We start from the raw sequence: 24,984 nt of genomic DNA on the forward strand, positions 1-24,984 counted from the left end.
AGTTGCTGACACGCCGAGTATCACATGCGGAAATTCCTCCATTTCGATTAATTTTCGTTCTTGCAAGAGAGATCCTGCTTTTCTGTCAACTTTCTGCAGTGTTTGTGTTAGTGTCGATTTTTCCCTGATTTCTTGACATTCCAACAATTTACGGTAACATAGTTTCAATGAATTACCACTTTTTCTACATTTAAATCACGTTTCTCTTTTCGTATCATAAACGTGTTTAATCGTAACATTCATTGTATACAACGCGACTGTATTTCAATCTTTGTTTGTTATTGTTGCTTATTTTCAGCACTTTATTCCCTTTTAGTGGGTTTTCATAGTCTACATATTCTAAGCCATGTGAAAAGCTTGCTCTAATTGTATTTAATAATCGATTAAATACTTAACCTATAAATTATCGTATCACGTCTGTCACATATGTATTTCGTACAGTTAGTTTATTTTTAAATGCGAAAATAAATTTTGTTCGGTCAATTGTCATGCATTTCTTGATAATTTGCAAAAATATTATAAATGATAATTCTCTTTTACATTAGTCCACGTAATCTTCGAAGATGCCAGTAGCAGATGTGAAATCTAGTTGGGCTGATGAAGTGGAAGAAGAGGTAGCAGCATTACCTCCGCCGTCCGAAACCTATGAAAATGGATTTAAGATTCTCACTGAATACAAGTACAATCAAGACAATAAAAAAGTTAAAGTTGTCCGAACATACAAAATAGAAAGACGTATAGTTTCGAAGACAATTGCTGTACGCAAGAATTGGGCTAAGTTTGGAGATTCTGTGGATGACAGGCCTGGACCCAATCCTGCTACTACAGTTGGCGGTGAAGATGTATTTATGCAGTTCATTTCTAGCAAGGAAGAAGAAAATAAGGTCGAGGAAGATAATCTTGATAAATTGAAAAATATGGGTGACAAAGGTGTGGTCAAATGCCGTAACTGTAATGGAGATCACTGGACTTCAAAATGTCCTTACAAAGATACAGTTCTTGCTGGAGGTATGCTTGTTACTATCAATGTAAATATTTAAAAATTTTGTAAAGCTTCTTTACTTTGAGATTTAATTTTTAGGAAAAGTACCAGATGACAAGAAACCGCTTATTAATGCTGGTGCTCCTGGTGCTGTAGCTGAACTGAAGCCTCAACAGGGTAGCAAATATGTTCCGCCTAGTATGCGTGACGGTGGCAACAAACGAGGGGATGCAATGCAAATGCAAAGACGCGATGACATTACTACCATTCGTATCTCCAATTTATCAGAAAGTACTACGGATACAGATTTGGATGAGCTTGTCAAACCATTTGGATCAGTTCTTAAATTTTATCTTCCTAAAGATAAACAAACCAATCTTTGTAAAGGTTTCGCATATGTCCACTTTAAATTTAGAATAGATGCTGCAAAAGCTATTGCCACGCTCAATGGTTATGGTTACGATCATCTTATTCTAAATGTAGATTGGTCGAAGCCACAAACGCAAAATAATTAAGTAATAAAACTTTAAACTTTGATCCTTGGCATCCGTAGAAGAGTAACGGTTTCTTAATTCTAACACCAGAAGCAGAAAACAATGAAGTATTCAACATTAATTTTCAATATTTTATAAAGGAAAAAAAATATGGTATATTCAGTTGACTGTTGATAGTATTAATATAGATGTGTACATTAGGTGAGAACAATTTTTTAAAAGCCGTTTCTGCTTCTGGTGTTAGAATTTCCTGTCAGTTTTAATTCAAAGTGATACCATTCGTTGTTGTATAAAGTGACAATGTATCAATTTGTATTTTTAGCCTTTTTTGTCCGAAAATAAATCGTATGCAATAAGCTTTTTCATTCGTCATTAAAATCATGTTATACAATAAAATGTCAAAGAAAATTATGAATGATATGGCTTTGTAATACACAATACATTAGCAAAAATTGTATTCTATTTGATTTGTAATAAAACAATAATATAATATTCGAATATTTTATTAAGATCATGTTTTCACAAATTGAGCTTTGAATCGAATGCATAATTATTAATTTTAGAAGCAGTGTATGGACATCCATCAGTTAAAATATTAAATGTTGCAGTTATGTTTCATAAACCGCATCTAATATAAATTATTCTCAGTAATTACATGAAACCAAAAAGGTGTTGTAATTTTAATTTTGAATGTGAATTATATACATAATACTTATCATGTTTTATAATAATAAAACATTTTAGTTTATCCTTAAACAAAAATGGACAACAAAAAGTAACACAATAAAAAATGAAAGCATTGTTTCCTCTTCGAAGTGAAGTTTTTTTTTTAAGGACCACTGTTCTTAGAAAATTTTTATTTATTATTATTCAACGGATTAGATCTACAACAACAAAAATTTCAGGTAAAACATTTCTTCGATCTTTTTATATTAAAACTTTATGCTCAACGAGTACACTAAATACACATTCATCTATTTTGAACTTAAAATAATACAGTATTGCAATAAATAGGAGTATCGCGGTTCTACGTTAAATCGGATACGCTTGTCATTGGAAAATGGTAACGAAGAAATTACAATTTCCAGAGATACCATTGCAAGGTGGAAGATTGCTATACGTAGATGGGAAAAGCAAAAACGGTACAAAAGTAATCACAGGCTTGTTTGTTTCGTTGCCTGTGAAGTAATTATGTTATTTAGAAACTACGAATAATACTACGTCGTCTAAGTACTTAAAAATGGTAACTCTAATCAACAACCTTATACTGCTCAACGGAGCCTAACGAACATTATACAGATAGCAAAAAGCACATTGACTTTTAATGTCGATAGAACAATATCATTTGAAAATATAATTAACAATTATATGTAGTCCTGTTGGTTTTTCCATTTTTTATATATTTCTTTTTCGTGCGCGTCACCTTAATGGTTTAACCAAAAGATCGTGTCAATATTTATTGTCGACTCCTATAAAATCATCACAGTTTAACGTGTGTACGCTTTCTCTTTAACGACTCGAACCCAACGTTAGGTTTTTTCGATTGTGTTTGTCCAACGTAATTCTATAAAATTTAAAGTTGTCATGGCGCGCCATCCCAGTTACCTTTCTTCTGTTAATCCTATTTACAATACTCGTCGCACATCGAACTTTTCTCTTATAAAAAAGACTTATGTATTAATAAACAAATGTTATAGCGGATTCACCGTTACCGGTAGCCAACCATGTTAATTCAATAGTTGTTCGCGAAGATGAGGATTACTCTCCTGGAATAGCACAACTACGCCTTAAAAATTGAATTCCATCATCAGTTCCACCAATTAGTTCCACCGTCACTGTTGCATTTTTCTCAAACGGATACCATGAAGATTCACAGCGGGTCTGTTCAAATTCACGCGAACCTTATCAATAACAGTTTCCGATCCGACAAGATCGCGATGTTCCTGGCAGAACTTCGAAAAATCTCCGCTGGCTTAATGAAATTCTGTGATCATTTAACTATTCCTCAAGGTCTGCCTTTACCAGACCGCACACTTCTTTTCGGGGTTCATTTTAGAGCCGAGAGGACAGTTGAAGTCCTTCGAGAATTCCTCCATGTTTGAAAGTGGCCCTAGGACGCGGAACTTCCCTGGACTATGGAATCCAGTGGTAATGCGGAGTTTCATCGCTTCCGGTCTGTACTTGCTGCACCAGGTGTTCGCAGCACTGATCCAGAACAATTGTTCCGGTGTATAAGGAAGACCTGGTAGTTTTGATTCTTTGTTGTTTCGCTCGACCCATTTTCTGTACGCCAGATACGCCTCTTTGATGCCACCGTTGTCGGCTATGTTCTCTCCTTGGGTGTTTATACCGTTCAACTGTAAACGGTAAAAAGGAAACGAAAATTCTTTAAAACATCTATCGGAAATTATTTCAGAATTTTTGAAAGTTTACAATAGATTACTGCGACAAATGAATGGTATCGGAGGAAGTTGCTTACGTTCAGGCCAACGTCTTCGACGGTGTAGTTTCCGTATTGGTGAATGATACACTCCGCTCTCTCGAGGTACTTTTCCTTTGTCTCTGGCGCCCACCAATCGACGAGATTTCCTGCTTTATCAAACTGTCTGCCTTGATCGTCGAAGCCGTGTGTTATCTCGTGGCCTATGACGAACCCGATGGCACCGTAATTCATGTACCTCGGTCTGTCGTTGTTGAAGAAAGCACCTTGTAGAATGCCAGCGGGAAATTCTACGGACAATGCGTTACAGTGATTTTATCTCTAATACGTATTTCTGTCAGGAACATCCTGTTGGATGATTGCGAAAGTTCGTGTCCAATTAGCAGAGACCGCGACACTTTATTTACAGATTTATTTATTTTACATACAGAACTTTATTGTCACTCACCATACTCAAATCGAGAGACGTGTTCGAGCACCTACTAAACTTCAGGTAGTAGGGCACAAACTTTTGCAATCGTCTAATATTTCGAAATACTCACGAATACTGTTCTCGATCGACGAATAGAACGCGTTCACGATTGCCGGCCTTCCGTGCGTTATCCAGTCGGTTTTGTTCACGGGCTTCCTCAGCTTTCCGAACGAGTACTCCACCCCGAAGAGAGTCAAGTTCAAGATTCCCTCTAAATAATTGTCGGTCGTCAATTCAAGTTTCTCGTAGAAATCTTCGAGTTTCTTGTCGTCCAATAGTTCATCCGGGTAGGCAATATGGCTGGACATGGACGCTGCCTTGTCCAGTGCGCTCTTCCTCGTTTCTTCGTCCATCCAGTCGACCTGGAAGATCGAGAACGTTTCAACATCGTTATCCAAATATATCAGTAGACTGCGGATTAAAATGATTTAAGAACACCGATGTATTCGACTTATTGAAATGAATAAACCGATTAAAGTACGACTGAAACGTCTATCTGGCTTCTGTCAGCTCTGCGGCCATATTTTGATTTTATCTTGTCAGATATGACTTCACTTTTGCAATATTAACAGTATCGAATGGCAAGATAAGTATCGGCACAAAGAATCAAATTCGACGAAAGGTGAACGTACTTGTTTCAGTATCTCTGTGAATTCTTCTCTAATATCAGTCACCATCTCCACAGCGTTTTTCTTCGCGTCCTCCTTGAAGTACTTCCTAACGTACATGGCGCCGACGCTGATGCCTAAGCTACCGGAAACGGTGTCGATACACTCCTTCCATCTGGGTTCCCTTTCCGTTCTGCCGCTCAACGCCGTCGAATATTGCAACTGCCTTTTCCGGATCGCCTCGGTAAGATAGCTGACGGACGAAGCAGCAGCCCTCCACATCACATAATTTGCCTGGACCCTCTTCGGCGTGCTGGCCAATAGCTTCTCCAGGCTCGAGATGAAGCTGGGAACACTGACGATTACGACCTCGTCATCGTCGACTTGGAGGTTCGGCGCCAAGAGGGTGTTGAAGTATTCCTTCCACGGAATGCTGCGGTAAGTCTTCGACAATTCCCGCACGGTCATGGGGTTGTAGAGGAGTGTGGCGTTACGGCGTTTCTCGTTCGGCAAAGAAATCTGTAAGATCAATACAAACGCCTCTAAATAACGGTTTCAGAGGAAAATGGTTTGCTTTTGAAACTTACGTTGGCAAGTTTCATCTCGAACTCCAGCGACTGCTTCAATTCCGTCTTCGCCGTAGCCTTGTCGCCGCCTAAAATTGCAGCGATGTCCACCATGTAGCTGTAGTATGCTTGCACGATTTTTTCATCGAAACCCTTCGACAAGTATTCCCGCGACAGTCCCAGAGATGCTTGATCGAGCTGTAAAACCATATACGTTTGTATAACAAACCTCCACAACGTTATTTAATCTTGACGTTGAAATTAGCGTGGGACGCGCGAGCACTCTTTGAAAACGTAGACTGTAACATTACCAGGACACGTTTAAGAGTTTCTATAAACATTGATTTATCCACTTTCCCTCCCTGTACATAAGTCGTTAGCTATTATTGCAGTATTATAATACCGCTAACTATCATGGCTTTTAACGTGCAAGGAACTGTGTATGTACGATAATAATTTGCACCGAGAGACTTCGCCATTGCTGGCGTAACTTTACTCGTGAATTATGCCACCGCAGGCATTTAAGGCGATAGCGTCGCGCACGAATATTGTCAAATTGGTTTCGAACAAGGTGTCCATGTGTGTTCTCACGTACATCGATTATTCGTCTGGTGCTGTTTTTCAAGTCGACGCCGATGCTGAAATCGATGAAATAATCGACGGAGTATCCCATCTTGCGAAACTTGTACACCGATTCTTTCCAATTAAACTCGGTTTCGTTCCAATTGTCTCCTTCCAACACCGGCCAGCTACCCAGCTTTCGTAAAATGTTCAAAAGCGGCTGAAGACCTTGCTGTTCGATAAGCGCTGAAACATGATAGGTACCATTGTTCAAGTAGGGCATAAAAATAATATTTTGTCGGAGACTACGAAACGAATTAACGTTCATTAGAAAAATAAATGTACTCGAACAATATTTAATTCTAGAACTATCGAGCACTGCTTTATAATGATAACAAGATAATAAATAAATTTTTTGAGTGATTTCTCATGGACGCATCCTGGACGCTAAACAATGACACTTACTCTTGTTCATACAAGCTTTGTACAAATTCTTCGCTAGCTTAAACGGTTTCGGCTCGTTCGGCGCGCTCTTCTCCTCGATGCTGGTTCTTAATTGATTTTGCAGCTCGTCGCTGATTTCGGTGAACGTGTTTACGCTAGTTTTATCATCCGGGATATTGGTACTCTCCAGGAAACCACCACAAGCGAAGTCGTAGAAGTCGTCGCACGGCTCTATCTCCGAGTTCATGTTCTTCAATATCCTGGATGCTGAAGAATCCCCACCGCAAATGATCGTGATTAATGCGAACTTCAATGTACCAGGGTACATAGGGTGAAGGACCCAATTATTGTCCCTATATTAATTATACTTACTTTTAGAGCACAATGAACATTAAAAAACGGACATTAAACTTTTTCACTAAAATCAGTTCATATGTTACATACCTTTTTCTTTCAGTATTCATTATGCTTTAAAAATAAGTATCACAGTAATCGGGTCTGTTACCCTAATATTAAATAGAATTTGTTTTACGCTAACCTGTATGCACGCATTCTGAAGTGTAGCACACGTCATCGCCGCAGGTTGGTCCATTCACGATTTGAATGTCTTTCGTGTGCTGGTACCCGTTCAAGGCGTTGGCTGTGTACGGTAATTCCTCTGATTTAACAGATGCATCTATTCTCGTGCAGGTGCAGATGCGGTTGCAAAACAAAATGCAAGATGATGCTGTTAATAAATGTTAGTAATGGCGCCGCTTAAGCTGTAGCAATAAAATGTTCGCTTGCCCCCTTCGCGAATTATTTTGTGCAGAACGCGATGAACGTACGAATTTCACGTCGAATTTCTTAACAGTAGCGTGAACTGGTTATCTAGCGACAATTCATACGCTCGCGTTTAAGCTGAATTATGAGATTTCACACGTTTCATGACGATTACACATGTCCGCGCGAGAAGCATGAGAAGCTGAATAATTTTCTGTACGTGGCGCCCGCCGATCGACGATTATCCTCGAAGACATCAATATTTTCCGATGATCTCTAAAAGTGTTCCGGTGATTCAGACTCTTTTATGAACCACCCCGGGCGGTCCGCGATCGACACCCGATCAAAATATACAGTCGAGCCACCCCACGGTGTCCATGACTGTTCTCCGGGAAGGTGTGATCGGAAAGTATGACCTGGCCCGAATGAGTAATTTTAAAAACAATACTAATTTACCCCGATGCGTCAGAACGAGTACGCTTATTGACGTCACTGTGTTCTTGACGTCAAATTACGCGTTCCGAATTAACCCATTACCAACTTCTTTCTCCGATGGCTGTAGGATCGGTAACCAGAGAGAAAAGAAACGCTGTCGAAGATGCAGCTCTTGCTATGTTAGGTCATTGAGAAAATAATAGCGATCGGCGGGGGTGTAACCGTTGGAAGCTTCGGTTAGTCGAGATACTCTAAATCCGTGGCGTACGTAGCATGACGTATAAAACCACGAGAAACACAGCGGATACGAAAAATATTTGAACACTCATTCTCGAGAAATTGTCGATATTTAAAATAAATTCGTTAAAAAAAGAATGGTACAATAGTAACTTTGGACTCGTTTTAAAGCTACTTCTGCTTTTGCCACTGATCTTTTTCCGTCCAAAACGTCACATATCGAAACGTACATTAAAAAAATTGAAAAAAAAAATCGTAGATTAAGTTGATCCTTCAACTCCTATCCGTTCGCGTGAATAAATTAATTTATGCAAATATTAGAGCATGCTCTATATAGCACTGTTCAAGACGGCTACACCATTCTACTTACTGATGCACGTAGTTAGTGCGTCCGTACCGCCAATAAGAATTAACTACCAAGACAACAATGATTTACGGGATCAAAGGACCGAGGAAACGGGTCATACGTGACGTTTGTTGTCAATGAAATTTACAACACGGTTGCAAGCCAGTCGGGGCAGCTTTCGCAAACTTCAAAACTCATTCCGCTCCCCTTTTTTTTTTCTACTGTTTTTCACCGTGACCACGGCACCGTTATCGAACGCGAAGGTAACCAGATTTGTTCGCGACAAAATTGCGAAAAGCACTTTGCCGGCGCGAACTTCGCGGGAGAGGAAAACACGGTAAAATGAGAGAATAGAAATACTGTGCGCGATAACTCGGAACATTTTTATGAAATGAATATACAGGTTGCCGCGGCGATACCGGTTTCCTGTTTCCATTTCGTTTCTTTTTGTGGAGAAACCTATGTTTTAACGACTTTCTACGGAGAAAAGCGCGAAAAACAAATTAATCATAATTAAGGTCTCTCGGTCTCGCATGAACAGTGGCGTTCAAACACGTTTTCGAGACTTGTACTACATTTTATATAAATACTTTTCAATTTTTGCGGATAAATATCTTTCGCTCCTCGACGTTCGAACAGTACTTTCACCCTGTTAACACGAATATGGGTCGCTGGAAAAATATGTCGAACACTTTTTGTAAACTTTGCTCCGGAGACTCGTGAAAAACAAAATGCGTTATAGTTGGCTGATATTGGATGCAAGCAACAGTTTTAATGAACGCGATTTGATTCGCATGTGGCAAGCGTTTTTAGGTGAAAATATGCGCGCGTTAATTGTTTCGTCGCTGCAATGGATAATAGAGGAGATTCTTACCGTTGCCCGACTGCGTGTTACAGGACGCGGAATTTGTTGCAAGAACTGCGATTACAACAACCAACGCGATGCACAAGAGCGCTCCGGAAACTGCTATTACAGTTAACCCCCGTTCCAGTCCTGAACGCCTCTTCCACCACGTCGGATTCCTGCAAAAAGAGAATTGCTTCTTCAAGGTCTTTGCTAATTTTCTAATCGTTTTTCACAGGGAAAATTCGAATATAATCTTTTCGTTTTCATTTTTTTTTTTTTTTTATTAATTCGAGTACTTGCTTAGCCTTATGCTTCGGCATAATGGTGCGTTCGGTACAGAGTTTATTCGTGTCGTGAATGACATCTTTATCTGTGACACGATAACATCAAAATCTCGAAAGTTGCGAATAATGAAAGTTTGGCCGCGAATAACAATTGAACGGTGCTGTTACGCTCGCTCCATTTTGTTCGCGCGACGAGAGACAAACTTTAGTTCGTTCTACTTGCGCTCATCCTTGAACGGAGCCGGCAAAACAGTAAAACTCGGAAAGATCGAAGTCGTCTGTCGTTGCGAGCAATAAAATTTAGTGTTTAATGTGCAGAGCGTCTATGATGCTTCGAGTTGACGACACCGTAGACCTTGAATTCTATTATGAATGAAACGGGAAATCGTTGGGAGGGACAGATAGGAATTAACGACACCCGATTACTAGGCTGCAGATCTTTGTGGGAAATAAACATCGTCAAATGTTCACCAGGAAGCAAATAAAAATTTGTTTTTCTTCCATTAATAATTTGAATCGGTTGATGATAACGTAACGATATTCTCAAATTTATTTTATCTTTCTAAATTTTGAATTTATCTTATTACTAACTTTGTTTTGCATTTAACTTATTACTTGCTTTTGTCTACTAATTACGCGAGTGTTCCTCTTGAATTAGGGGCGGCAATTTTCAACAGAACAGACGCTGTCAAATTGCATTTAAAATACAACGTCCATAACATAATTCAGGGCGAACGTAGCCACGTGGCTTGGGAAATTATGTTCCCGCATAACACGAAGCTTTATTAAAGAAAAGAATTATTTTATGGTTACGCCGTGGCTTTACGTAAGTCTCAAGATGAAATATTCAAGCAATTATTCCCCACGAGTGGTTGCATGAATAAGTACATGTCCATTACAAGATTACCATACAATCTTGCACCGAGAAGGTGGACTATTGCGTACAAAATAGTCGTGGACTATCATCTTTTCAGAGAAATATATAGCGAATCGAACAAATATTTTAATACTAAATTTTCGAGTCTGGAAAAATTGTCGATAGACAGGGCGAGGCGTTAACTATTGCTACCTAGAATAACCCCGAAAGTATGATCACGGTTCAAACATCGACGATTTCTCGCGAATGAGAATGCGCTCAAATACTTTTCGGGTCCACCTCATTTCCCAAAAACGTTCCCAAAGCAGAATTATCTCCGAAAACGTGGCGCTTGTGTATTCCAAGTCGATTGCTATTTATTACCCTCGCAAAATAAACATCGATCATTGTCCATCGTGCGACAATGAGTATCGTATTATGCAATTGCGGCTCGACAGTGGCGATGTAACAATTAATTATGGGTGTCCTCTAGTAACCTTCGATCGAATCGATTCGATACACCGCGGACGGACTTCTCTTCCGTTTCTAAACGTACGAGCTGTTCATTGCAAAAATGGTGCAAGTCGAAATAGTTAATCATTTGATAATGAGGAATTAAGCGAAATAATAATAATAATAATATCGAAGGTAACGGCAGTGTCGCCAGATTAGGGGAGGGAGCACGAATCGAGGGGAAAAAGTTACCCTCTCTCTCCCAGTACCGGAGTGTGCACGACAGACACGGAACACGTCACGTGACCGGGCCGGGGGCAAGGGTGGGGGAATAGCGCGGTAGAAGGGGAAATTAGAGTGGGGGAACAAGTCTTGATCTGGCGACACTGGTCAGAGCCGCACAACTGACGGCCCGGTGTTGCCAGATGAGGGGAGGGAGCACGAATCGAGGGGAAAGAGTTACCCTCCAATATTCTAAATAAAATCTAAATAAAATTAGAGTGGGGGAACAAGTCTTGATCAAGTTAGGACAAGTCTTGATTTGAAGGAAGCGGTTCATCTGGAGAAAAGATGACAAGGGTATTTCTTTTTCGTGGGACATGAAAGAAACCGCGGTTCATTCTTTTACTCTCGGCAAATAATCAACCGGGGAATGAGAATTTCGCAACCTGCAGCGATACGGTATTACGATGGCGTTCTGTAGAACTAGCATGGCTTTCGATAGTGAGAAGTAGATTAGACCGGCGCGGCAGCCAAGCATGAACTAATACGGCTGTGCAGTAGATTGTTCTGTGGTCTCCCCTGAATACGGCATTTCCAATTGTCCGCAGTCGAACATTCGTCGCGTTTGAAACATTGAATTTCTGTGCCCTCCTTGACACACTTGCCTCGATGTGCCTAATTGTTTTCTCGGTTTAGTGCCTGCTTATGTCCAGCTAATGAGGGGCTTTTCCCTTTTTGCTTCCATCGAGCCCAGCCGATGATTAGAAAAATCATTCTCTATAAGTAGAAGACATTTTTCTGTGAAACCCGGCGTCCATTGGTAATCTCCGTTGACCTGTATAGTGTACAAAAATTGAAATAACTGAACGGAAATTACGTAAGAGAGAATTCCAGTTCTTATTTTACGAGCGGTTTATTATTGGGCTGCAGATTTTTATGCAAAATAAAAATTGTCTCCATCAATTCCAAGGAAGAGTTCAAGCACATTCTGAAGTTTATTTAATTTTTCTATTGGTTTAAATTGCAGTAACTTCTTTTTATCATAAATGCATAAAATACGCAGTCTATTATAGTATAATGATGAGGAAGACTTACGGAACGAGGCAAATAGTGCGTACGTTCGTGTAGGATACTTTGCTTGAACAAATTGTGCAGTATTGGTTATGCCAGTATAGCGATGCTCATCAATATGGTAGAGTCCAAGGCTAACTAGATTCAACTTATTACATGTCACATAGATAGTATTCTCGAGTAAGGTAGGTGAAGTTATCTGTCGACAGGTTTGTCAGCTAACAATGTTGCAGTCGTTCGATAATGTCTACAGAAACTTCCTCGAGACAGCGAAAATATTCTAGTTAACGTGGTACGTAAATAAATGTTATTTATTCATTCTGTATCATAACAATAACGATTAAGAAAATTGATTTGAGGGTTAATACCCTTACCCAAAAATAATTCTGCAAACAATATCATATTTTAAAGAAATATATCAAACTGCTACACACTCATAGAGATTTTGCAATATCTAAAACAGAAAATGAGCGAATTTTCATGCGAAAAACGGATCAAAATTTTCACTTGTTAATTACATTATTAAATCAAAATTATCGGTCAAGACTGTTGAAATTGTTCGAAATCGTTTCTAAGCAAACTTCTAAAAATCAATTACCATTTTATCAAATGCGTAAACTATTGCATTTTCTTTGAAATACTGTTTTCGGTTTTGAAACAATGATTATGGATCTCAATCCGCAAGAAACCACGGTCGTTAAACAAAATGATATACTGAACGTGGATTGTGTAAGATTTAATACGATTTAAATGATCGTTGAACAAATAGACACGAGCGATTGCATAGTTTTATCGTTGAAGATCGTATTAAATGTCAACTGGGTTCAACTCGTTAATTGTCACGTATGAACACTACATAATGTTCCCACGTAATCAAGTTGAAGTTACCGCCAAACAATGCAGAGGTTATTCGAGGTAATTTCTAGGAGCACTCACTGCTTCAAATTGCACTTACCCATTTTTCTCACAAACGCATAAAGCCCGTAGTCTAATGATGACACATAACATATTTCAAAATCGCGACTAAAATCTACTCTACAACATTCTAATCGGAGGAAATGAATCGACTATCCCCTGCTCTTAGATTTCAATCAACGTTAATCACAGGTTTGCTATCCCAAGGAAGAGGAAACCGCGATCGTTAAGAAAACATTGTGTAAGGTATAATACGATTTAAATGGCCGTTGAACGAGCGGACACTTAGCCGAACACTTTGATAAGCTGAGCATTCCGCAGACGTCGCATCAAGGGTCGTTCGATATAGCAATTATCGGGCATCGGACTAGCCCCTCGCGGTGGCGTCCCTGCTTTGAAACCTATGCAATAAGGACGGCGTAAACAAATTAGGTTCGTTGATGCGGCTTCCCAGCGGTAAAAAGCGGGACGACGCGGAGCATACAATGAAGTTCGCGCGGCGCTCTGTAAAGTCGAGTGTATTGACCTCCTCCAGGGACAGTTTGCATCGGGATGCCATGCACCGTTCCGCGGCGGCCAAGTCAACGGCCTGCACGCGCGCGAGAAACCTAATTGCGAGCTGTTTCGAATCGACCGCGGCCGAGGGAAATTGTTAGCCGGCGCGGCGGGGCGCGTCTCGCGATCGACCTCGGGGGACAATTTGTTTACACGCGTCCTCGTCGACGCAGCGCCGGTGCTTACGAAAACTTCTAATCCCGCGGAAAGAGCAATCGAATTTCCGTGCCCATTAGCCATGCCAGCATGTCGAGCATGACCGTCTCGCGACGTGAGAACGCGACACCGATCACCCTGACACACTTTGCCGCGCCGCGCCGCGCCGCGCCGCAACGCGCCGACCTACGAAGTGGAGCCGTTCAAGGAGCGAGAAGCGAAACAATCAGCGAACAACAGAACCGTGAAAGATCGCGCGGATCCACCGGCGCCGATCCTCTGATCGATAATGCACGCGCGAGATGCTCTCCTCGGACGCGGATTTGAACATTTACCGAGCGGACTTTTACAGACGATTCAAAAACTCTGTACGGTGAATTCTCATTACGAGTCAGCGCCAACCTTACAATTTGGAGTCAGTGGAACTACCCACACCACCGCGGTGAGGGGCCGAAGCTCGAGAGAAAGACATTTTCTCAGTCTTCTTGTCACTGTTGGCTTTTATGACTTGTAGACGGACACGACTCTTAGGTTTCCAGCGTGTCCTGTGTGCTTCAAATGCGACGCTCGGCGACGACCTCAGATTTCGTCTAAGAGTCAGTCACCAGAACGGCGCAACTGACTCCTAACGAGAATTCACTGTATGTGCTAGCTTTTTAAAATTTTGTATCAATACTAATACCAGTATTTTTAATATTTTTGATGAATATTGCTGCGTAAATATACAGTACCTACCCACTAAGATTATGTGTATATGTATTACGGTTAGTGATACAATGCTCTTTAAATATACGGGCTAATAATAAAACTGACAGTTTTTTCGAGCATAACGTTAATCAATGGTTTAACGATAATAAAAATAAGGCTGAAGTTCTTTCACAAAAGATACGGGAGACATTTAACCAGGTCAGACTGACCCGGACGGTATCAGTGTAACAACAAATCGACTCTGAATATTCATTAGCCGATACCTATACGATAGCACGTGTAGATACCTTGCGAATTTTTAAACTGGTTTTACCACGTATGAGGAAGCTTCTGTTGCGTTTACACTGCAAGAGCGAAGAACACAAACTAAGTATCATTTAGCTGACCGAATACAATTATAGAACTTTAAAAACAAAGGACAATTTCCGAATAAGTAGTACCATTAATTAAAAAGCTATGAAATATAGAAGTTTTCTAATGCATTAATTTAATTCTAGGCGGTGCACAAAGATAAAACAGAACTACGATAGTTGTCACATAATGAACTTCAGTATCGTATTTAAATAGAGAATAATGCAAAATACGACCTAGACCACTGAATACTTAATAATTGTTATTAGTAGATTGCGGATTTTATGCATTTATGACAAAAATGGGTAAACGTATTTTAAAACAGTAACCGCTACATTATTTTCAACCTATTAAACATATAAAGAAAGAAAATACATTTCTATTTCACTCCAGCTTGTTGCAATTCAGGTAGAAAATTTTTATTTCTCATAAAGATCCGCAGTCTAGTTATTAGTAATATTTATTTTCGTTGCACAGTACACCGTGTATTTGAATTCTTTAAATATTCCCTGTTTTGCATTCGATCTACTTTTGCCATACATGCACGATTTTTTGAAATTATTCCTCAACGCAAATCGACAAAAATAGCCCGTATACAGTGTATTAACAATAACAGAAAAGAAAACCGAATAGACGAACATATTGGCCGAGTGAACGCATACGCGGGAATAGCGCGCGCCATGACAGTATTAGTTCGCATTCAGGCAGAGAGAGGATAACCTTCCCGGTAATTCGCCGCCATTTGCCCTCGGGAGGACGGAATTAGGGCCCCGATCGATTTCAAATTTGTCGTATCAATGCTCCGGCAATCACGCAGCGCCGCTAAAGATCAAACTGGCGAGTCGACGTAAACAGCATCAGCAACGAACACGCAACAATGTTGCACGAAGATCCGTCAAAATCCGTGCGCACTTCGTATGCAACAATTACCCACGAACCTCCGAACAGTAATGATTCTCGGAACAATGTTTCGTCCATCTTCTCTTCGTCCGGACAATTGGGTAATTAGCGTGAAAACGATTTCAATCGAAGTTTCGAGGTACTCAAGTTTTATAGTTTCACGTGCTTGGAAATGAAATAATGCAGTGCCTATTGTGTGCCTAATTCGATGATTACGGCCGCCGTTCATAGCTCGGCTGGATTAACGTTTTTTTCTTTTCTTTTCCAAGTATTCAGACACTTCTACAGATGATTTCTTTGCTACTTCATCGCACTCGCTGCTTATACGGTACCGCTTGATCGCGATCTTCCTGTCCTGAACTTCTTTGAACTGAATTAAACTGCCAATTATAGCGAATTACGCGATCGCCTCATTTCCGCGAATTACGCGATTCGTCTCGTTTTCGTTTAAACGCCAAATTGCCGATCCTGAAGACCCTGATCGCCTTAGACGTTTCCTCAATTCTGCGGTTCTGCGCAAAACCGTTGGCACGAACTTGCTTCAGTTTGTTAATTTCGAAAATCTCCTCGTCACGATTACTCCGCTTCGTTTCCTTATCAAATAAGCCGCGGGCAACCATCGCGTTGATTAGTTTCTAAAAATAAATTAGTATTCTGTTCGAAGGTGATCCGTAGTATGCAATGCCCGTTCCGAGCAGCTGAAACAGGATCTTCATGCCGAATATTTAAATAATTGGCATTGACCCATGCTCTTTTTTCTGGCCGATTTCCTTAAGGGGTCACGAACACGTGAAACCTCGTTCACGTTAGACAACGACTATCGGGGTAAACGTGATAAGGAAATGTTAACAGTCCGACCGAGCGGAATACAGATTGCTGCGCGTTGGCCACCTGTGAGAAGCGTCCAGTTCCGACTGGTATCATTTTTTGCGGTGCCGAGGTGATTGAAGCGCCATAACGATGACACAAGAAGGTCGAACGTCGGACAAAAGCAGATGCGAAAGAACTGACAATAAGACGCGACCGTTCGTCTTCACGTTTCTACTCGTGTATGAGTTATGTGCCTTTGAACGGTTGAAACGTGAGAGGAATTAAACAATTTTTTAAATTTATTTAAAATTTTTTTTTGTCTCTGTGAAAAATCAATATGCACCTCTTAGTGTATTCGAGTATTGTTTGCTGAAAAATTGAGCCAATTATCTTCAGATGGTAGGACGTGGCAGCCATTTTTGCAAAACACCGTTCGTGGTACCACATATACAGGGTGGCCGGTTTCACATGAAAATTACTTGAATAATATATGCTATATAAAAAAATAGTTTAGACAATAAGAGAATGGTTTTAAGGGGGCCACAAACTGGTGTAAACAGTTTCTGCATAGACGGACGCGTAGAGGTCACATGAAGGTGATATGAATTTTTTAAATGAAATTTATGTGAAAACACGGTTAGTTTAGGAAATATTTTGAATGCTGAGAAACGTTCAGATCTTGTTTCAAAGCTATTGGTATTCATACTATGGATCTTGCTTGATGTGAATGCTCTATTTCTACTCTTAATTCAGTTGACGTGAATACTTTACATGTGCAATTTTCAAACCCCATTGAAGGTATCGGCCTTAGCCAGCGTGTACCGCTTTGGACGTTCACTTCCTGTAGAAAGTAACGGACCTTTTGCAGAGAAGCCGAAGAAGTGTGCCTGATATGACAATTATCTGTCGACGGACACAACCGGTTATACCCAAGGAAAGATGTAAATAAGGACTTTCAGTGTGTACACTTCTTGTTAGCAATATTCGTTACACGGTGATCATTTAACGCGGACATAACTATTTGCCAGTGGCTCGAAACTTTTTCGCAAATTCTCCAGAAAAAAAAAATGTAGATTTCCGAATTACAAATTCTGGGAATTTCAAAAACGAAGTAGCATTCGGTCGAATTATGAAAAATATTTACTCTCTGCAAGCGTTTTTTTTTTAAATTTTTTAACACGTATTATTAATATTGCACCAGTTTTTTGCGTTTACCTGTCTGAAACAATAGTTTAATAATTTAAGAAATTGCAAATACAGCGAATCGACACTAGATTAGTTATCGACAATAATTTTTAGGAACGTGTGGCAATTCTCTGGCAAATTGTTAGTGTTTAACATGAGCCAGACTAAAACATTTGCTTTTCCAGGTTGATACGTTGCAACAGCACATGTTTTCACGGAATCGTAAAATTTACTAGAAAACTGACAAGCGAAGCAGTGACAGCACGTGACCGTGTAAAGTTTAAACAAAATATTTGACTTGGCGTTGTTTGTGTGTGCGTGCGTGTATGTATACGAATGAACGAAATCGATTTCAAAATGAAACGTGTACGCGACATCCTCCAGTGATTGTTTTCAAATATTTGCACGGTCAGCGACAGCTGTATCTTTGTTTTATAATCCTTCGATTTGCAAAAAGTCGCGGAAAGGCGACTCTCTCGTCGGGTTTGCAACATCGTCTCTCGCCGCTTTCATAATTCATGCGGGCACGAAAAGCTTGTCTTTGCCTCCCTTTATTTTAAGACCACGAGATTTCTCCCGTTTCGTTGTTCCAACAAACTCGAGCACAGTTCACTTTCACTTCTCCTCTTATGAAATTGCTGCAAAAATTTTTTGGCGAAAAAACGTTTCAAACGTATCACTATTGAACCGATATAAGCTAGTCCCATCTTCATGAAAAGCAATCCGAAATTATATGCGTATTTTTGCAAAAACTATTCAAATATCTTTAACACCAATCGTACCGAGCACAAAATGTGATTGGTGCCTACACGTTGTTCTATAAAAATTGCAAGACTGAAGTTATTTAGATTCGTTGCAATTTTGATAACAATGAATGAAATTGAATGGAAAAAAGGTAAAACTATTATCGCATTACTTTCAAATCAATGACAATAAAATTATTCAGAAAAAAATAACTGTCCACGTAGTTCCTTTGTCTTGATAGAGACAATTTTTATTTAGCATAAAAATCTGCAGTCTAGTTATTACATTTGGAAGTGCCTCATCATTGAACGGCTAAAGTAACGGAATTGCGATTCGACATATTTTAATAATGAAAACAGCGTTGTATAATGAAATGTTGAAAACGAAGTTTCTTGACAATATTGCATGGCTGGAAGAGTAGATTTATTGATCGTTAGCAGAATTCACGATGGAGGAAGTACAAGTCCGTCCCATACTCTCTTTATTAGATAGAAACGAATTTAATTAAACCGTCGGCTATGAAATTTTCGACGAGCAATGATGCCGCCGACGTTGCTTATGGTCGCGCAGTAATGCGTCCCACAGGTATCGTAACACAATAATATCGTCATACGGAGCTTTGGTGTAAAAGCGCCGTCGACTCTTAAATTAATTAATATTTATTACCCGTAATCGAATATAAATTATTTAATTTTCTAAAAAACTGCATCGTATATTTGAAATTCTGAATGTCAAATAAAAAGTTTTATACTTTCTAACAGTGTATATTCGTGTAACAAGGTTCTGCAAAATTTGCAAACATTATTCAAGGAGACGATTGCCCTCGAATATAAAATTCATATTTACTTTCTTCTCACTTTCTCACGTTTGTGTTTATGATTTTCATTTCACACGTTTAATTATACGGGCCTTGAGAGCTGCGTATTATAATACAATGAAATAAAGCAATGAGATGCTTCCTTAATTACTTTATAATTTCTTCCTTCTTTAAATAGCTTCATACGCGAATTATAACTTGATTACCATTAATACGGTAATTGTAATTGTAATGACTAGACTGTGGATTTATGACAAAATGTATTTATACTTATTGTTGGTCTACCAAAATTATTAACCCTCGGACGGCGGAGCTGGGGTCCACTTTGACCCGGAGGATAAAAATCGTCATTTTGTTGCTTAGTTTCTGGTAAATTCGGGTATCGATGATTCATATTCGATCTACTAAAATTACGTAGCGAGAGAATGAGATAAGTGGCTCTCATTTCTTGTAACACACGCAGAAAAGGTTTATTTCGCACGTAGATCCGCAGTCATTAGACGTTCGTCGACAACCGATTAGACCCGCGTACGTAGAGGCATTCGCGAATCCGGAGATACAGTATAATATTGTGGAACGTGAAACTAGCTTTGAAGGACTTTCACCGCGTCGAGTTCGCGAACTGATTGGGCATACACGCTCATTGCGACTTACAAGCTTATGCGTACGTTCACCACGCGTTTCCTCTTCCCCCAGATACGTGTCCCGTATACAAACTCAATCGCAAAACATTTTTGACGCAACGGTCTCCCGCAAAACGTTTCCGACCGTGGACAAAAGCCGCACAGACACACACACACACACACACACACACGCATACGCACCCACACCCACGCGATTCGCAATTACGTGCAACACGAAACAGTCGAGTTTTGTCGTACAGTCGCGGCAACGAAACTTTCGACGAAATCGTGTCGAGGTTCTAAACAAAATGTTTGCAGGGAGCAGAAGCAATTACATATAATTTAACACTTCGACGGCTTCGGGTTTTTTTCTCTTTTCTTTCAAATATCTCCGATTACTTTCGCGAAACTCAGTCGCAAGATTAATTAATTGAAGACTTTCCAGTTCTTTCGTAACAAAGAAATTGGAGACTCAACGGCTATATAAAAGTAAAGTTCATTTCAATACTCATGAAATTCGCGGAATGTTTTTTGAAAAACCTGGAACAATTTTAGCCAGGATCGAAATAGACAGTTACGCTTCGCTTATGAAGAAATTCTGTTCGAACCTGTGCCTTTCACTTAATAAAATATATGATCCTGTGGAATTTTTAATTTTTAACGGAACTCGTTTAATTCATTTTAGAATCCGTGTAATAAAAGCTCCATGGGAATAAGTTCTGTAGAATCGTTTATTAAAAAAGTTTTCCACGAGAGCAACACAAACAAGCTCTGAAATATGAATTATTATCCACGTAAATGTCACGAATAAATCACATTTAGAATATTAATTTAACTGTAAGAATCATTTGCTCTTGCTACAGGAGAATTAATGTTTTTATATTGAGCTCTATTCGAACTAGATTTACTTTGACTTTTTTCTATTCAAATTAAATTCACTTTGACTAAATTTATTTTCACGAATTTACTTGGAATGTTTTTCTAAAAAATATTCCTAAATGTTCTATTTATTATTGGAAAAGCGTTGATCAAAATGAAAGATGCAGTTTAAAATATCGGAGCGAGGAACAAACATCGCCCGCATGGAAAAAAGAAATCGCACAGGTTGTCGCAGTTCAAGACCTTCAATCCTGCCAGCACTTTTTCCGAGCTGCGAAACGGGATCTTTAGCAGTTTTGTGTTAATTGGTCTTGCAAACTAGGAAGTGCATTAGAACCAGAGTGGATTCGATTTATCGCTGTTTTAACTCTGTTACATACTGTGGGAGAGAAAATAGAAATTCCAGTGACCGAGAAAGGAGTCCACGAAAAAAGTAATTGTAGTCTACCATGAATAAAATGCTAGATACAGGGAAGGAGTGTGGGAATTACGAATACCTAAGGAAACAATTGAATAAATTAGAATATCGAAGAGCTACTGCCATTAACTTTAGTGACATAAAACTTTGAACAACAAGACAAAATACTCGATGGTCGTAATATTTCAAATACTGTTCATAAAAGTGAATATAGAAATTTCTTCCAGGGTCTTATCTTATCCTCCGAGCGAAAAAATAGATACTGTACATTTGCACATTCGAAGAGAATTATTATCAAGTTTACAAATGAATTTTGGCGGCATTGGGGGATTTTGCTGGCAGAATAATGGCAGGAGTATAGCGTAACATCAACGCCTGGGCGACATGCTTATCTCCGTGAATGTCGACCTGCATTGAAATCACACGATTTCCCTCCGGAACGTTGACAGAATGTTTATTTACAGAAACATTTCGCACTACTAATGTCGCAAAATTTTCAGACGTGTTATTTTATATTTAACGAACGGAGGGGTCCACTTTTTTCAAAAGTTGTTTGTGTTATGCTACTTCTTTGGTATTCGTGGTAACACATAATAGTAAACAAACATTATAAGTAACTACTTTTGCCTGTTGCTGACAAGGATTTTACAAGCATTTTAAGGATTTATATTAACGATTCTATAAGCAATTTTATAAAATTTTTTTGTGTTATTATTTTAAATGACTAAGTTATTTCTTTGTTATTACAGGCATTAAATGTAGAAGTTTGGTGTGGTTAATATAGTCTTGAAAGTATCGATAAGTTGTTTTGCACGTGACCTCACTGTTACCTTTTTTACTCCGTTGAAAGCAACAAAAGAAAAGACATTCGAGTCAGTTTAGCTGTCAGGTTTATTCTTAGGATACTTTCACTCTATAATTACATTTAACGTTGAAAAGTATGACGTAAGAAACATCAAGTCGTACCACGGATACGAGGTATTGTATAAGCAACATTAAAATATAAGATATAGAGTATGTATACTAATATAAAACTGCATGGTTACAGTGAAACTTCTTGAATTGGTGTATCACTAAAAGATGAAGAAAATATTTTAAACATAATTTGAGAAATAAATTGACCGTGTTTTTCGAAATAAAAATTTTGATAAATTATACAAGCAAGTGGAAACATTGTACAACAATCACTTTACAGTTAAGCAACACCACTTCTTCATACGTGCTTCTGTACTCCTTAAAAATAAATCCTTACAGAATGCGATGCATTCAAGGTTCAGAAAATATTTTCGAGAACGCTATTGCACGATTATGGGGAAAGTGTATTAAAAATGTCCTATGAAACTATTTTCATTGAATAAGGTGCATTTCACGTATGAACACCAGAGTTCATAATTACTAGATTTTACGTTTTATGTATTAATCCTTTTTTTTTGTATTACCATGTAGGATGCATTGAAACAAGCACGGTTGTTCATTGAAAACATCGGCGATCTTTCAATCGCAAAATGGAGGAAATTGAAAGGAAATATGGACACCTCGGTGAGATAATATCGACGCGGTATTCTACTATCGATCATTATCTGCGTTTTTTCCAGCCGCGTCGACAGCTCATTTTGTTTGCTGGATACTCGATCAGGAAACTCCAACAACAAGATAAACGAATGTTTAGTAGAAAGTGATACGACCGCAGCGATCGTAGCGCAAGTTTACGCTGTCCGCAAGCATCATCCCCCATAATCCATTGTATTTTGAGGCAGCAATGTCGTCTTAGAAATTTGCTCGATAATCAGTAGAGAACTGTTTTACATGTCAATGGACTCGTAAATCGATAGTGCGACAAGTTTTCGAAGTGAAATATTAGAAACTGCAAATACAGGAAATATGAATCTTTAATAAGAAACAATATTTTATACTTCCTCGTGCCGGCTGGTTTATCATCGGTTTAATCTTTTCTAACCTTCCTCTTTATCGGTTAATGAGACACGTCGTAAAAAATGAGAAATAATTGAAAAAAAAAAAGGAAACACGTTTATGAAACATTCACGCGCGTAAAACCCAGCGGTCGCCGAGCATTAGTCAGAGTTGACAATGCTTTTGTTTCGTCAATGAAATTTCAAACATGTTTAACTAAGAATTAGCCTAAACATTCTCGATAAACTTATTATTATTAGTCGACCTTTATGCAGGAGAGAAACTTTCCAAGTCAATTACGGGGGACAGAAGTTAAACGAGCATGCATTCCCTCTTCTCATGACTTTAATAATGTAGTCATCAGACCATGGGTTTTATGCACTTGCGACAAAGCTGCATAGCATTCAAGAACACGAAAAGAATTCTAACACTAACCTACCACGACCGGTCTCACATTTTTTATTTCATACTTATTGAAATTACAAAGATGCTTCCATTAGAAATGATTTAACTTTCTCTTGTAATTTTTATAAAACAACGTATACCGGTCACATTTTGTGCTCGGTACGGTTAGTGTTAAAATGCAGTTATACTATTCTCAACCAATTAAACAAAGGAACGAAATAAATTTCGGTTTCACTCCTGTATGTTTGCAATCGAAGTAGACAATTTTTATTTCGAATAATACACTGCTGTCTGGTAACAAGATTTACGAATATTGTTAACGTCTTCGCAGCTTCGTGTCTCGTCAATTTTGTCTTTTCATAAATGCATAAAATCTGCAGTGTTACGTTCGCGGAATGCTCGACTGCGTCAACGTCAAATTTTTACAGAAACCTATTAACTCCGTGTGACTGGAGAATGAATTATGATCGACGACCGTTCGTGCACAATGTCCTTGCGTGTACCGAGGAGTTTTGTCCCGACGAGTCTCTTCATTTTCGAGCGACTATCGTCTACACAAATGTAAACTCACTTAATAACTGTTTGCTTCATGCTGTTTGTCATGCTGGACCCTCCTCGAGCGTCTGTTTAAGTTCTCCGCCACTCCTTCCCGATCCTGTACCGATGAACTTTTGTTTCACTGACACATTGACCACATATCACTCTTGTCCTGGTGCTTCGGATTAACAACCTTCCGCCACTTCTAATTCCCTTCTCAAGCCGGCACTGTTCCCGCGTTTTCCCGGAAGTAGTTCTCGCTCCGTTTCGACGTCGCTCGGCCTCCTCGTTTCTCGTCGAGTTGTTCTCTTTTATTCGATTTTTACTTTTCGGGATGATTTTCGATCGATATTGGTTTTCGGGAGCGGGGCAGGACTAGGTTCTCCTTTTTCGCCGGGAGTCCGGATGTGGATCGGTTTGGACTGTTAGCGCCGGACTGAAGGAGCACGCGCATCTCTCGTCGTATTTAAACGCCCTCTCCCTACCTCTTTCGCCCTCTCTTTCACGTTTCCATTCCGTCGCCCCGCGGTTTCGGTTATCTCCTCTTCCTTTTTCCGTACCCGCGGAGACGTTCTGCTCGATTTGCTGAAAATCCGCGATTCGACCGCGAAAACCTACGCGACCGCGCGCGCACCGCGCACAACTTCGCCCGAAATCATCGGGAAAATTAATCTCAGATTCGACGACTGCGGAAGTTTCTGCCCGAGTTCAAAATGAAGCACAAGCACTGCAGAAAAATGGTAACTTCAAAACGACTCTGTTATATTCCGAATATTATATTATTTTCTACTTATTTTAATTATGAGAAGAAGGAATATATTTTGTTCAGTTTCTGTTCCCCACAATTCACTTGGAGAGCAATCATTTTGCCCACTTATAAAAATAACTATTCTCATTTATTCGGGTTTCTAAAAATGGTAACTTCAAAATGACTATGTTATATTCCGAATATTATATTATTTTCTACTTATTTCAATTATGAAAAGAAGG

General features: G+C 39.3%; 2 protein-coding genes across 4 annotated transcripts; one reads left to right on the forward strand and one right to left on the reverse strand.

Annotated features, from left to right (window-relative positions):
* The first annotated feature begins 1 nt into the window (after position 1).
* Positions 2-1,968, forward strand: Eif3g1 (eukaryotic translation initiation factor 3 subunit g1). 2 transcript variants are annotated; one of them, XM_076789901.1, is made up of 3 exons: positions 2-106; positions 546-1,008; positions 1,082-1,968. In XM_076789901.1, exons 2-3 carry the CDS (start codon positions 564-566, stop codon positions 1,495-1,497), a joined length of 861 nt encoding a protein of 286 aa, XP_076646016.1. In that variant the 5' UTR covers positions 2-106; positions 546-563; the 3' UTR covers positions 1,498-1,968. The 2 variants fall into 2 exon arrangements, with proteins under 2 accessions (XP_076646016.1, XP_076646015.1); XM_076789900.1 differs by having other exon boundaries at positions 16-153.
* A 462-nt stretch (positions 1,969-2,430) lies between these two features.
* Nep2 (M13 family metallopeptidase neprilysin 2) lies at positions 2,431-24,421 on the reverse strand. 2 transcript variants are annotated; one of them, XM_076789898.1, is made up of 10 exons: positions 24,029-24,421; positions 9,222-9,370; positions 7,106-7,243; positions 6,589-6,834; positions 6,158-6,369; positions 5,584-5,760; positions 5,021-5,515; positions 4,459-4,750; positions 3,956-4,206; positions 2,431-3,833 (listed from the first exon to the last, which is right to left on the reverse strand). In XM_076789898.1, the coding sequence occupies exons 1-10, from the start codon at positions 24,058-24,060 to the stop codon at positions 3,495-3,497; spliced, it is 2,331 nt and encodes a 776-aa protein (XP_076646013.1). In that variant the 5' UTR covers positions 24,061-24,421; the 3' UTR covers positions 2,431-3,494. The 2 variants fall into 2 exon arrangements, with proteins under 2 accessions (XP_076646013.1, XP_076646014.1); XM_076789899.1 differs by having other exon boundaries at positions 7,106-7,207; positions 24,029-24,420.
* Positions 24,422-24,984: the final 563 nt, after the last annotated feature.

This window comes from Halictus rubicundus, chromosome 6, assembly GCF_050948215.1.
Source record: "Halictus rubicundus isolate RS-2024b chromosome 6, iyHalRubi1_principal, whole genome shotgun sequence".
Classification (NCBI taxonomy): domain Eukaryota; kingdom Metazoa; phylum Arthropoda; class Insecta; order Hymenoptera; family Halictidae; genus Halictus; species Halictus rubicundus.